This window comes from Myotis daubentonii, chromosome 1 (assembly GCF_963259705.1).
Source record: "Myotis daubentonii chromosome 1, mMyoDau2.1, whole genome shotgun sequence".
Taxonomy (NCBI): Eukaryota; Metazoa; Chordata; class Mammalia; order Chiroptera; family Vespertilionidae; genus Myotis; species Myotis daubentonii.
The window spans coordinates 222,425,352-222,438,078 of record NC_081840.1 but is presented as its reverse complement, the minus strand read 5'-3'; the positions used below and the strand labels follow the sequence as shown (position 1 = coordinate 222,438,078).

General features: G+C 38.3%; 1 protein-coding gene across 2 annotated transcripts in view; it reads right to left on the bottom strand.

Annotated features, from left to right (window-relative positions):
• Window positions 1–12,727, bottom strand: part of KCNIP4 (potassium voltage-gated channel interacting protein 4) — a 971,293-nt gene that overhangs the window by 404,220 nt on the left and 554,346 nt on the right. Inside the window, exon 1 of one of the 2 annotated variants that reach the window (XM_059674482.1) lies at window positions 8,895–9,111. The exons of the other annotated variant lie outside the window; for it this stretch is intronic. Coding sequence (XP_059530465.1) covers window positions 8,895–8,994 — 100 coding nt within the window. The 5' untranslated portion in view covers window positions 8,995–9,111. Of the gene's footprint in view, window positions 1–8,894; window positions 9,112–12,727 lie in introns of those variants that run through there. 2 annotated transcript variants of the gene reach the window in all.

Below are 12,727 nucleotides of genomic sequence, written 5' to 3'. Positions count from 1 at the left end.
ACTTCGTGCCCAAAGCTCTTGTGGTTGGTTGTCCCTTTGCCTGGAAGACTCTTGTTCCAGACTTTCCTGTTTTCCACATTCATTTCTTTCAATTATTGGCAGAAACATCAGTTCTTCAGACAGGTCTTTTCTTACGACCCATTTATAAACAACACTCCCGTTTCTGTCTCCTTACTATAATTTATGTTTGTCTCTATTAGATATCAGATTGAATATTCCGTTGTTTATCTTTTTATCTTCCCCAATAGTATACATTCTGCATGGACTTGAGTTGTGCTCATTATTGTGCAGAGAACAATGTGTGGAGCACACTAGAGGTACACAAAATTACAGAATGAATGCATTAATTAATTCTACTATAACTATTCTGTCTCCTGTACACTTTTTGTAGCATTTATAGCTGTATCCCCAAATTTAACAGGTCAATCTGCAAGAACAGAAGTTTCTTCTCTGCTTATGGCTGCCTCCCCAGTGTCTAGAACAGTGGCTGGTACATGAGAGTTGCTCAATAAATAATCTTAAATATGGTTCACCATGAAAATAAATAAAAGTCCCTGCTCTATAGTTGCAAGAAAGGAAGTGAATGATTGTTCTTTGATTATAATAACAGGTAACACCAGAATCTATTTTAAACCCAACCCAATCAAACAATGACAACTTTCCATGAATAGTAAGCACACTTCAGGAAGCCCCTCCAGGGGTGGGCAAACTTTTTGACTCAAGGGCCACAATGGGTTCTTAAACTGGACCAGAGGGCCGGAACAAAAGCATGGATGGAGTGTTTGTGTGAACTAATATAAATTCAAAGTAAACATCATTACATAAAAGGGTACGGTCTTTTTTTTTTTTTAGTTTTATTCATTTCAAACGGGCCGGATCCGGCCCGCGGGCCGTAGTTTGCCCACAGCTGCCCTATACACACTAGCTAGAACAATACATTCTACAAGTATTGGTCTCACTTGCTTAGCAGGCAAAGAATTCAGCTTTTGGTTTCAGATATTGAGTGGTGGCCTCCTTTCTTTGGAAAAAAAAGATGATGGTGCATGGACATAATGGCAAAATATACAAAGCATTTGTTATATCCTAGGCAGATACTAATTCATGTTACCCAAGGTCATACAACTAATATATAATAGATCTGGCATTTAATTATTATTAAATATAATTATTATGGTTTCAGAGTCTGTGTTCTCAGCATCTATAGTCTATGGTCTCTGTAAGAAAACGGAAACACACTATTGGTATTGATTTAGTGGCACGGTTCACCTTGATGATGAGCTTCCTGACCTGTGCAAACACTTTTCAAAGAATTGCCTCTGACAGCTTGGGGTGACTTTCAAGCAGAGGCATCAGGTTAGGCCTCTGTGAAATGGTGCAAGTGGTGAAGTTCGTGAGACTTGCCTTCTTGCTTTTAATAATCAGAGTGATGAGCACTTAGAATAGCTGCCCTTGTGATTTATCTATGCATTTATTGGGTACTGAACCTGGGTTTTCCAGAAATTCCTCCACTGGGCTACTGAACGGCTGTCAGGTAGTAATGACTCTCTATTACTAACTTATTCAGACAAGTCATTGAGATGGAAAACACCACAATTTATGCACAAGTATTCTTTGTAGTAGCACCTGTCTCTAAAGATAAAGCTAAGCCAGAAAGCATAAAACTTACCATCACCCAAGTCTTAGAATCCTTAGAGTTTAGAGTGACTGGTCCACTAGCAGAATAACTAAGGAAAGCTAAACATGTTTTGTGGAACTTAGATTATGTTTGAAGTTTATTTTCTGAGTATATTTCATCAGATTATTTTTTCTTCTGCAAAGAAGAGTTCTGTCAAAAAAAATGATTTCATCTCTCTGGGGCTCAGTTTACTTCTCTGTAAAATGGTCAATTGGGGGCTGGTAATGTCTAAAGGATGTTCCATTCTACAAAGACTTGATAAATCAGAAATCTAATTATGTTAATTATAGATGTATCTTTTTTTTCTCCTTCCTCATTTTTTTGGGATTCATTATCATAGCTGAATTTTTATGTAGACCACTTCTACACATAACTAGAAGTAAAACACAACAGTCAAGTTAGAATAAAACAACGTATATTTTTATAGAGATAGTCTGTAGGAAATGTTTATATTAGACAAGGTTTTTCTTTACTGTGTACACTTTATCCTAATTTTGAATACTTATCTTCTGAATGCCAATTGTATCAGTGCCACTATGAAGATACTAGAACTACTCCAGATTCCTTCACTTATGTCTTCTTGTGATCTTGAGTAAGTTATTAATCTCTCTGAAACTCCCATTTATCATCTATAAAATAGAAGTAACACCTCTAGTCATGCATAGCTGATACGATCATTCCAGGGCATGGCACATGCAACACTCCTTTTAACCCATTGGTCCTATAGTAGATTCTCAACTAAGGTAAGTTCTCCTCTCTTTCTTGTGCTCTGTGTCCTTTCTTGCTTTATACCTCTAAAAAGACTGGAGAAAGTATTTTCTGGTGATGACCATCCTGATTAAGCCTAAAATCCCATTGAGGCTTCTGTTATGCTTTAAATCAAGGCTGGATGCTCTTACTCCACAATCCTATTCTAATATTGATCATCTTATTATCTTTGTTCATCCACGCTGTAATCAATCATCCCCATGAATCTCAGACCCTTTCACAATTAAGGTCCTTCCTGAATTCGGTGTCTCATCTATACACAGTAGCATCTTATGTAGATTTTTCTATTTTCTCCAAAATTGCCAGCCCTTCTCTGTCCCATCTATTTCTAGCAGTTCTACCTGTCATCCAGAAGCAAACCAGATACAAACTGGGTTCAGTCTGAGTCTACTTTCTTCTCAGTTTTTACCCCAGAGCTCAACTAAAGACTATACTTGATTGATGAGACTATATTGCAGACTCATTTAGGTTACAAGATTTGCCTATGTATAAGAAGATAGAGGTTTTATGATTTTTATGATGTATTTAGAATAGTACCATTAGTATGTCAGTATGAGCATTTATGCTTATTAAACAACTAGAGGCTCGGTGCACAACATTTGTCACTGGCATGGAGGGTCCCTCAGCCTGGCCTGCGCCCTCTCGCAGTCTGGGACCCCTCAGGGGATGTCAGCCTGTTGGAGCGCCACTCAGGCAGAAGCCGAGGTTGCTGTTCCTTAGCACTGCCTTGGAGGTGAGAAAGGCTCCTGCTACCACCTCTGTGCTCTCCCTTAGTGAGCCCGCTGGTGAGCCCGGCTTCTGGCTGAGTGCACTGACCACCAGGGGGCAGCTCCTGCGGTGAACGTCTGCCCCCTGGTGGTCAGTGCGTGTCATAGCAACTGGTCGTTCAGAGGTTTGGTCGATTTGCATATTAGCCTTTTATTATATAGGATGTCAGTGATTGAGAGTGTTTCGCATATAGGATGTGTCCAGAAAGGATTGTAGAAAGAGTTAATGGAAAATTGACCTAAAACTTTCTCCCCTTTACCAAATTATTTTCTAGAGCCACTGTGCTGTAAAGTACAGACAATTAAAATTACAGTAGAGAATACAGAGTCTGATGGCCTGAGTTCGAATTTCAGCTCTATGACTTACTGGTTGAGTAACTGTGAGCCAAGTTACTTAGCCTGCATAGGTCTAAGTTTTCTCATCTCTAAACGCAGAATGAGAGTACCTACTCCAGAGAACCAGGTGAAGGTTGAGTAAGATATTGCTATACTAATACTAATATTGTACTATATTTAACACTTTAATAGACAGTGTAATAATATGCTGTGCTTAACACACCTCATATATGGGTAATCTTCAATAAAGCAAGACATTGATATTATTTCTTATTATTTCATTTTATGAATTTAAAAATAAGGATTATAAAGGCCAACTATAGCCCCAAATCACATGATTATTAAGAGACAAAGATGTAATGAGAATCTAAGCAAAATAACTGGATTCTCTGAGTGTAATCTCTGAACATACTAAATCCACTTCTTTCAATAGTCCCTTTGTCCAGTTTTAGGCATTAATGTTCTTGAAAGAAAGGAAATGTTAACTATAGAAAACACTAAATAAATTCAAATCATATATTATCTTTTTTCCATTCCTAGATAATGTAAAAGACAATATACATACATTTTCTAAGTACCATTAGTATGTCAGTATGAGCATTTATGCTTATTAATATCACCATAATTATTTTTATATTTCTTAAGAATTAAAGTTTAGAAAGACTTCCAGATGGTTCAAATACACATCAGCTTTCACATCCATTGTATTTGGGGCAGTAGGATTATGGGAGAATTAAAAGAGAGTCTACTTTATTATTTTCAGTAAAGGTTTTGAGATCATATAACAGCTCCCTTCCAGTCATCGCCAGTCCCATGGTCCTCATTAAACATCATGGAATAGGCCTAACTGGTGTGGCTCAGTTGGCTGGGTATCACCCCATGCACCGAGAGGTCATAGGTTAGATTTCTTGTCAGGGCACATGCCCCGGTTGCAGGCTCAATCATTAATGTTTCATTCTCTCTCTCTCTCTCTTCCCCTCTTCCTTTCCCTCCATCTGTAAAGTAAAAACATTTCATAAAATAAATAAAAATAAACATAATGTAATGGACACAGTACTGTTTTCCAGTTGGCTCAATTTATTTACAGACTCAACACTTCCACACTTATGTCAATGGGACAGGAGAATTAAGAAACTGGGTTCCAAAATCCATCTCTGTGTATATGGATGATACCTTGTTTAGAATGCTCCAGGAAGCTTGCATTATAGTATTGCTCCAGGAAGCTTGCATCTAAATAAAGTGAGCTAAATAAATACAAAGTAATTGTAATGCATAATGTATAAAAGACTTAGATTATCATTTGATTTCATTTTGTCTTTTTTCTCAAAAGCAAATGCCAATAAAAGTGATCCTTTTTCAAGTCATGTGTATTATTGTACTTTTGTAAATTTTTGCCTTTTACCACGATTAGTAGTAAGGAGAAGGGTGGTTCTTTCTAACTCAGTAACTATTTCAGCGTGATTTAAATCATACTTGGATGAAAAGTAGATATTTTTACAGCCCAGTGTTGCATATAGAAATAATGAAATAGCTTTGCTATTAAAATTTTCATTCAATTTTTCCCCGGAATGCGTTAACCAAACACCACTTTCATTTTTATAGCTGGAAAAGCAGCAATTCACTGTTGCGAGGTTTTAGTATTCCAAACCAGCATAACTCTGAAGCTTCCTACACCCCTCACTAGGCAGTAGGAGCCTGGGAATTCAAAGCACGGGCATCACACATTACCTTCAAAACTTTGCTCAAGTTCAAACTGTTATTTGCATTCATATTGACCTGCTAAGATTACTTTTCTTAAAAAGAAAACAGATTGAAGTTTAACTAAATTACAACAAAAATAAACACACACGAAAAAAACAACCAAAGAACAAACCACCAAAAACCCAAAACAACTGCACTTTGAAATGTTATTAAACTACAACATGATGTGTTTGTTATTGGAGCCCCATGTAAGTTTTGACAAACTGTAGCACAAGGATGCCTCAAGTAGCAGCCCCAAATGTCAAATCCTAGAGCTGTAGGAAAGGACATTTTTCTATTCTCTTGAAATACAATGAAAATCTTTCTGAGATATGATGAGTTATCCCGCAATGGGATAGGAGGAGAGATTAGTCCAATAGCTGCACGGCATATCAACTCCAAAATAGGCCATTGATACCTATTTCATAAGAAAGGGTATGTGTTATATAAGTCATCAAGCTTTCATTGTCTGATTTTTCCTAGACTTTTTTAAATGGAAAGTTCCATGGAGATTATCAAGTCCAGTTTTCTCATTGTAGACTCTAAAGAAGTACAGTGGCTTACTGAGCTTAGAAAGTAAGAGAGTGGCAGAAGGGGGGTAAGAATCTGTACTTCTACTACTGTTTTTATTTTCTCATGTTTAACTCTGCTACTTTTTGTGTAGACATATATGCCATGGATCTGTGTGTAGCATTATGTGTTTATGCAAATCAGACCTAGTCTAGAACAAAAGGAACCTGGACATCCAGGACCCCCTTCTCAGTCTTCTGCGAAGATGGGAGTTCAGACCTAGCTGGTTTGGCTCAGTAGATTGAGCATTAGCCCACAGACTGAAGGGTCCCGGGTTTGATTCTGGCCAAGAGCACATACCTCGGTTGCAGACTCTACCCCTAGCCCTGGTGGGGGTGCATGCAGGAGGCAACCAATCAACGTGTCTCTCTCACATCAATGTTTCTCTCTCTCTGTTTTTCCCCTTCCCTCCGACTCTCTCTAAAAATAAATGGAAAAATATCCTTGAGTGAGGATTAATAACCACTACCACAACAATAACAAAAAAAGCATGGGAGCTCAAAGTACTCAAAGATAAGCAAACAAAAATTCCAGACTTTAAAGCTATTAATTTACTTTGAACTGCATTTGTTCTATATATATTTAGATAATAACTACATTTTGTAAACATCGTGTTGTATATTCGAATGATAACTACACTGCAAAACAATTTTAAGTTTAGATGCAAAATGTTTAATTGTTTAGAAAAAAAATTTCAAAGCCACTCTTATAGGGCTTTAATCTAGGTCCAAATTCTCCTACTTAATAACCAAATTTTTTTACTAGGACACTTGAGCAGACAAATAAGTAAGGTGGAAGGAATTATTATCCCCAACTTAGGTATGTAAGATGGTGAGGGAGGAAGGGAAGATCTATGGGAAAAGAAATCTGAATAGAATGAGCATCAGAGTTTGTTTTTAAGAAAAGCTTCAGGAAAACTATGAGGCTGCTATTTTGATAGCAAATGTTTATCATTTTCATTAATTACAATCAGGCTACAACTTATAGTTGTGGGCATTCACATTTACAGATTCAAACTATGTACAATGAACTACAACAGTTTAGTCTGTCCTTTGCTTTGTATCCCCAGTAAGCAAAGCACGTGGCCAACTTTAATCTAGTTTTGAAGGTTTTCTGACACGAGCGTTCACTTTGGAAATGAGTCTTACACAAACTTCAAGACGGAAAGCACTTTGCTCTCTGTCTCTGTCAGCATTTACACATTAAACATAATTTCTCCTTAAATTGATTATCAACATCGCATCCTATAAAGACACTTTCTAAAAACACTGGAAATCAGCTATGCATTGATGGTGAAGTTTCTAAGAGAGAACACGCATTCTCTCCATAGCATTATTAGTACAACACTGGCCTGGAAATTGCTGATGTAGTAAACTATAAAACACAAGATAGAAACTGTTCATACAAATCAGTGCAGTCTGAAGTACAAGTAATAAGAAAAAGGAAAAAAGAAAACATCATAAAGGTTAGTAGCCTTTAGAGGAGGGAAACCCACGCTCTCATTGGGAGAGTAAATATTTTTGCTCCTGAAACAAAACCAATACTAGAGTAGGTTTCATCACAAAACCCAGAATAAAAGCCCTCACAAAAGAGTTTAAAGGATGACCATATGTCGTCCATGAAATTAGGTAAATCAACTCCCTCAACGTAGCTGGGGATACTGACTCGACTCCATGTACCTGTCGTCTCAGAAAATAAACCTCGGTGCATTGACATGGGAGGTTCCACTCCCATCTGCCAGGTAAGATGACACTCACGGATCAACAGAGACACCAAACCAAGTTTCTGGTGTCATGACAATGCATGAGATAACATTTTTAAAGAGCAGTCACCACTTCCAAAATTTATTTTTTCCCCTCTTTTTAGAACTACAAATATTTTCATCTAACAGGGCTACCCAAAGCATTCTGCAAACTTAACACGACTTTAAACCAACCCTGCCTCCCACCATCCCTCCCCACAGTGAGTTACAGAGGTAGGTTCCTGGTAACCTACATTGGAGTGGCACACTTACTATAATTTGCTGTTTGCTATGTGTAAATGCAGTCTTATTCACGCCCCATGTGGCAGTCCGCCTCTGCGGGGCTGCATTAGTTGTGGATGTAAAACATTTGTAACATATGCATTTGCATTTTTACTCAAGTTTCACATTTAAAGCAAGAAGAATAGCAAAGCGTCACCACGCCAAACATCACCTAGGGGTGCGTTTGAAAATTGCTCTGACAACTTCAGAGAAACAATCACTGGCTGTATGCAGACGCACTCCCGAGTGTGTTCGGAGCAGTCACAAAGCAAGAATCTCAATTTACTCAGATTTTCCAAGAAGCCTTTAATTCAGGAGCAGATACAGGCAATCACACATCGTGTGTTTTTAAAGCCAAAGATGATTGTTAAGGAGAATAAGAGAATGAGCCTGTGACAAACATAAACAGCAACACTGGAAAAAAACAATTTGCTATTTGGATTCTATGCTAAGGTCAGTCAAATGAGTTGGGGACTCTGCCCCATAAACTCTCCACGGAGATGTAACGGAAGTAATATTATCAATACGTCTCAAGACAACCTTATACAAAGCTTGTCATTCTTAGGCTCCAATCTGAAACCACAAGACATTATAATAAATGTATACCATTTCCATTTGATGAATGCATTTGCATAGCAACAAACAAATGAACCTCACAGCATATCCACGCAAAATGTGCTGGTACAATAAAAGTGGGGGAAATAAAATAACCTAACATCAGTATGAATTAAATGCCCTCAATATAAGCAGACACACCAGTTAAAAACCTTTCATTTCCTCAGTTTTGGTTCTAACATTTCAATTTAAAGTGTTGCTTATAGTTTTAACATTCTTTTGCTGTGAAAACATTGAAACTTACAAAAAGTTTATCTTATTCATCGTTTCTACATTGAACAACTTGCCTCTCTTTAGTCCAGCCCAGAGTTACATTTCTCGGATTTCCTTTCAGGCGCCTTAAGAAATTTTTATGGCAAAACAGAAAATTTTTAGAAGTCACTAAAAAGCACTCCCTTACCTTCTAAACCTGCTTCAATCAGCCCAAACTGTTCCAATAATTTAACAAAAAGCACAATGACGATCAGAACTGCTATCATTTCAAGCCCTTCCAAGTTCATGGTCAGCTAGGTCATGGTCCGATAGCAGCCAGTGAGAAGTGCCTGTCTGCCTGGCTTTCTTTGTAAAGCCATTAAACTACATTAAGAGGCTACTGCCAGAGGAATAGGGGAGGAGGAGAGCCGGAGAGCAGAGAGAGAGCAGAGCGAGAGAGAGGGGAGAGAGAGAGAGAGAGAGAGAGAGAGAGAGAGAGAGAGAGAGAGAGAGAGAGAAGAGGTGATGAGATGGAGAGGCTGAGAGAAAAGGCGTGAATGAGAGAAAATGCATTCATCCTGTCTACAGTAGCAGAGGCCAGAAGTAGCAGCCGGATAGTCAGCCTGTCGGAATTATTTGCTTGCTGGGGGTTGTCACTCTTACAAAGAGAGACGGCCACGCATGAAGTAACACGCAGATCACCCGAAGACCCGGAGGTCACCAGAAGGTCTCCAGGAAGCAGGACGCGTGGCAGTGATGGCTGGGTGGCCCCCGGTCCAGCCAGCCCCTGCCCGTGCTGCTGGTGGCTTTGTGGAGCTGCTCAGTTGCCTTGGAAACGGAAACTAACCAAGGCTGGACTCCTGCTGCAGACAGGGACCAGAGCATGGGTCTTGGAATAAACCTGAAAACGCCGAGGGGAGGAGTATCAGCCTGAATTCAGCTGCTTCAGAAACACTGGTTACTAGTCAGGAAAAGCGAGCTGTGTATTTTGTCCCCACTGGGTGAGCAGAGAGAGACATAAATGAGGCTTAAGGGAGTCGTGCATACTGACCTTCTTTTCAACGAGTTGCCTTATCCTAGGCACAGTCATTGCGAACTAATATTCTGGTTTGAAGAGTTACTATCGTACAGTTTCAAAGGACAGGAATAATACACTAATAAGGATTCTTAATATTTGTAAAACTTAGAAGCTTATGCATTAGTTCATTTCCATTCCATACACCAAAATATATACTTTCTTTTTATAGTGTGTACCTCCTATGCTTTCAAAAAAAATGGTTTAAGTAAATTTGGAGCCAGAGAAAATTTTTGAAGGAAAAAAAGTATCAAAAACAAAACTTTGTTTGGAGTTTCTGTCTCTATCTTGCACAATCATTCACACCGCTCCCACCCCCCACCCCCCCCCCACACACACACATTACTGCCCAAATAGATCAGGCCCACATTAAAATACAGAATTAAAAAAATAAAGTCTTACAAAGCATCTCAGAAAGCCAATTCAAGTGTTTAATTTCATGGGTGAGCAAGCTGAGGACCAAGAAAGAGGGAGAAAGACCAGGCAAAGGCAGTGCAGGCTACAATGCAGGCATCCCTAATGTCTGCTTGGCTTTCGAGGTAGGGCAGTGTAATGTTTCTGAGTATGACTCCAGAGCTGGGATGCCTGGATTCAGGTCTAGGACTTCTTATGAGCTGTTTGACCTTGGGAAAGTTACTCAACATCTCCATGACTTAATGTCCTCATCTGTAAAAGGGGCATGATAATAGCACTTAGCTCATTGGACTGTTGAGCTAATTGAGTAATACTTTCAGAACAGAATGAGTGCTCACTAATAGCTTTCTTTTTTTTCTTCACCTGAGGATATGTTTTAAAGAGGGGAAGGAAGAGAGGGAGAGAGAGAAACACTGATGTGAGAAAAAAAAATTCCATTGTTTGCCTTCCATATGTGCTCCAACAGGGGATTGAACCAACAAGCTAGGTATGTGCCCTGACCAGGAATCAAACCACAACCTTTTGGTATATGAGACGACGCTCCAACTAACTAAGCAACCCAGCCAGGCTTAGCTCTCGTGTTTTTACAAGTCTCTCTGTGCTGTATTGGTTCCAAACAGAGTTACCAGAGTAATTATTCTGAGATGCAGCTCTCATATTGTCATTCCCTTAATCAAAAACTTTCCATGGCTCCCTCTTTCCCTACTGAATAAAATCAAAGTCACTTTCAGCAAGTATCCTAGTTTCTCCATCATCTGACATCAGCTTAAGGGTTGTGCCTCATCGGCCCTACTTCTATCCATGCACTCTATCTGGCAGCCCAGCTTCCTTTCCACAAACTCATTCCTTAGCTTGTGCATCTCCAGACACTGTTCAAAGCACTGTATCTACTTGAAAAAGCCTTTCCACACCATATCTGCCTCATAAGTTTCTAAAATGTGTTCATGAAACTTCTCCAAGCAGAATTGGAGAAAAATCCCTCCTTTTTTTAAATAGTAATTTTTTTCTCTAATGTACATTATGTTAAAGCTACTTGGGTACAATTATTCACACTTAAGGATAATATTCTAGAAGGCAGAAAGCATGGCTTCCTTTCTTTTATGTTCCCCACGTGCCTCCATGGAAGGCACATTATACTTCGCAGATCTATGGTATACACACTTGTTGGATAACAAGTCACCGTTAATTAAGTAATTACCACATACCAGATGTTTTACGTACATTGCTTTTCCTTTAGGCCTCTCTGAAAGTCGGTGTAATTAGGTAAGATTTACAGAAAAACACTAAGCCTCAGAGAGTTTACCAAGTAACCTCAAGTTCCTGCTGCTGGTGAGTGAGTGATGGGATCAAGAATCAAACACCTGTTCAACTCAAAACCCATTCTTCTTCCCATTAATCCACACAGCTTAAATGAAATTAAATCTCCAAACACTGGCATACATGCTTATCAGTCCAGGGATGAAGTTTATGACCAAAATGATCCTCCAAAACTGCTTTGTGACATTCTAATTAATCCATTAACCCCTGTAACTTTGGAACATAAGAAAATTCCAAACTAGTAGTTAATTAAATTCATGGATCTTCCTGCCCGCTTACTCACAAGATTATTAATGCTTAAATGCACATCAACCTCTGGTCTCCAGAAGGGATTCTTTTCGTTTTTCTACTCTAAGGGAGTCCTTGAACTTGCTCCATAAATGAAAGTCAATGATCGGTCCTTTGTATTCACATTTAAAATTGATGTCATAGCAACCAAAGCAAAAATAAACAAGCTGGACTACATCAAACTAAGAAGCTTCTGCTGAGCTAAGGAAACAGTCAACAAAATAAAACTGCAGTCTATAGAATGAGATAAAATATTTTCAAATTATACATCTGATTAGAGGTGAATATCCAAAATATATAAGGAAGTCATACAAGTCCACAGCACAAAATCAAGTAACTTGATTTAAAAATGGTCAAAGGTCATGAATAAACTTTTTCCAAGAAGACAGAAAAAGGGCCAAGATGTATATGAAAAGTTGTACAACATCATTCATCATCAGGGAAATGTAAATCAAAATTACAATGAGATATCACCTCATTCCTATTAAAATTGCTACATGACAAAAGATGATTTGACTTTGGGTGGTGGGCACACAATGCAATTATGAAGATCATACATCATAGAATTGTACACTTGAAACCTACTTAATCTTATTAACCAATGTCATCCCAAAAAATTTAATAAAAAAGATAAAAGATAAATGTTGGGGAGAATGTAGATGAGAGGAAACTTTTATGAACTGTAAGTGGGAATCTAAATTAATGCCACCATTATGTAAAATAGTGTGAAGTTTCCTCAAAAATTTTTAAATAGAATTACCTTATAATTCAGCAAATCCTGTTCTGGGTATATATCCAAAAAGGACATGAAATCAGTACTTCAAAGAGATATGTGCCCTTTTATGTTTATTACATCATTACTCACAATAGTAAAGGTATGGAAACAACGTGTTAATGGGTAAATGAAGAAAGAAATACACACACACACACACACACACACACACACA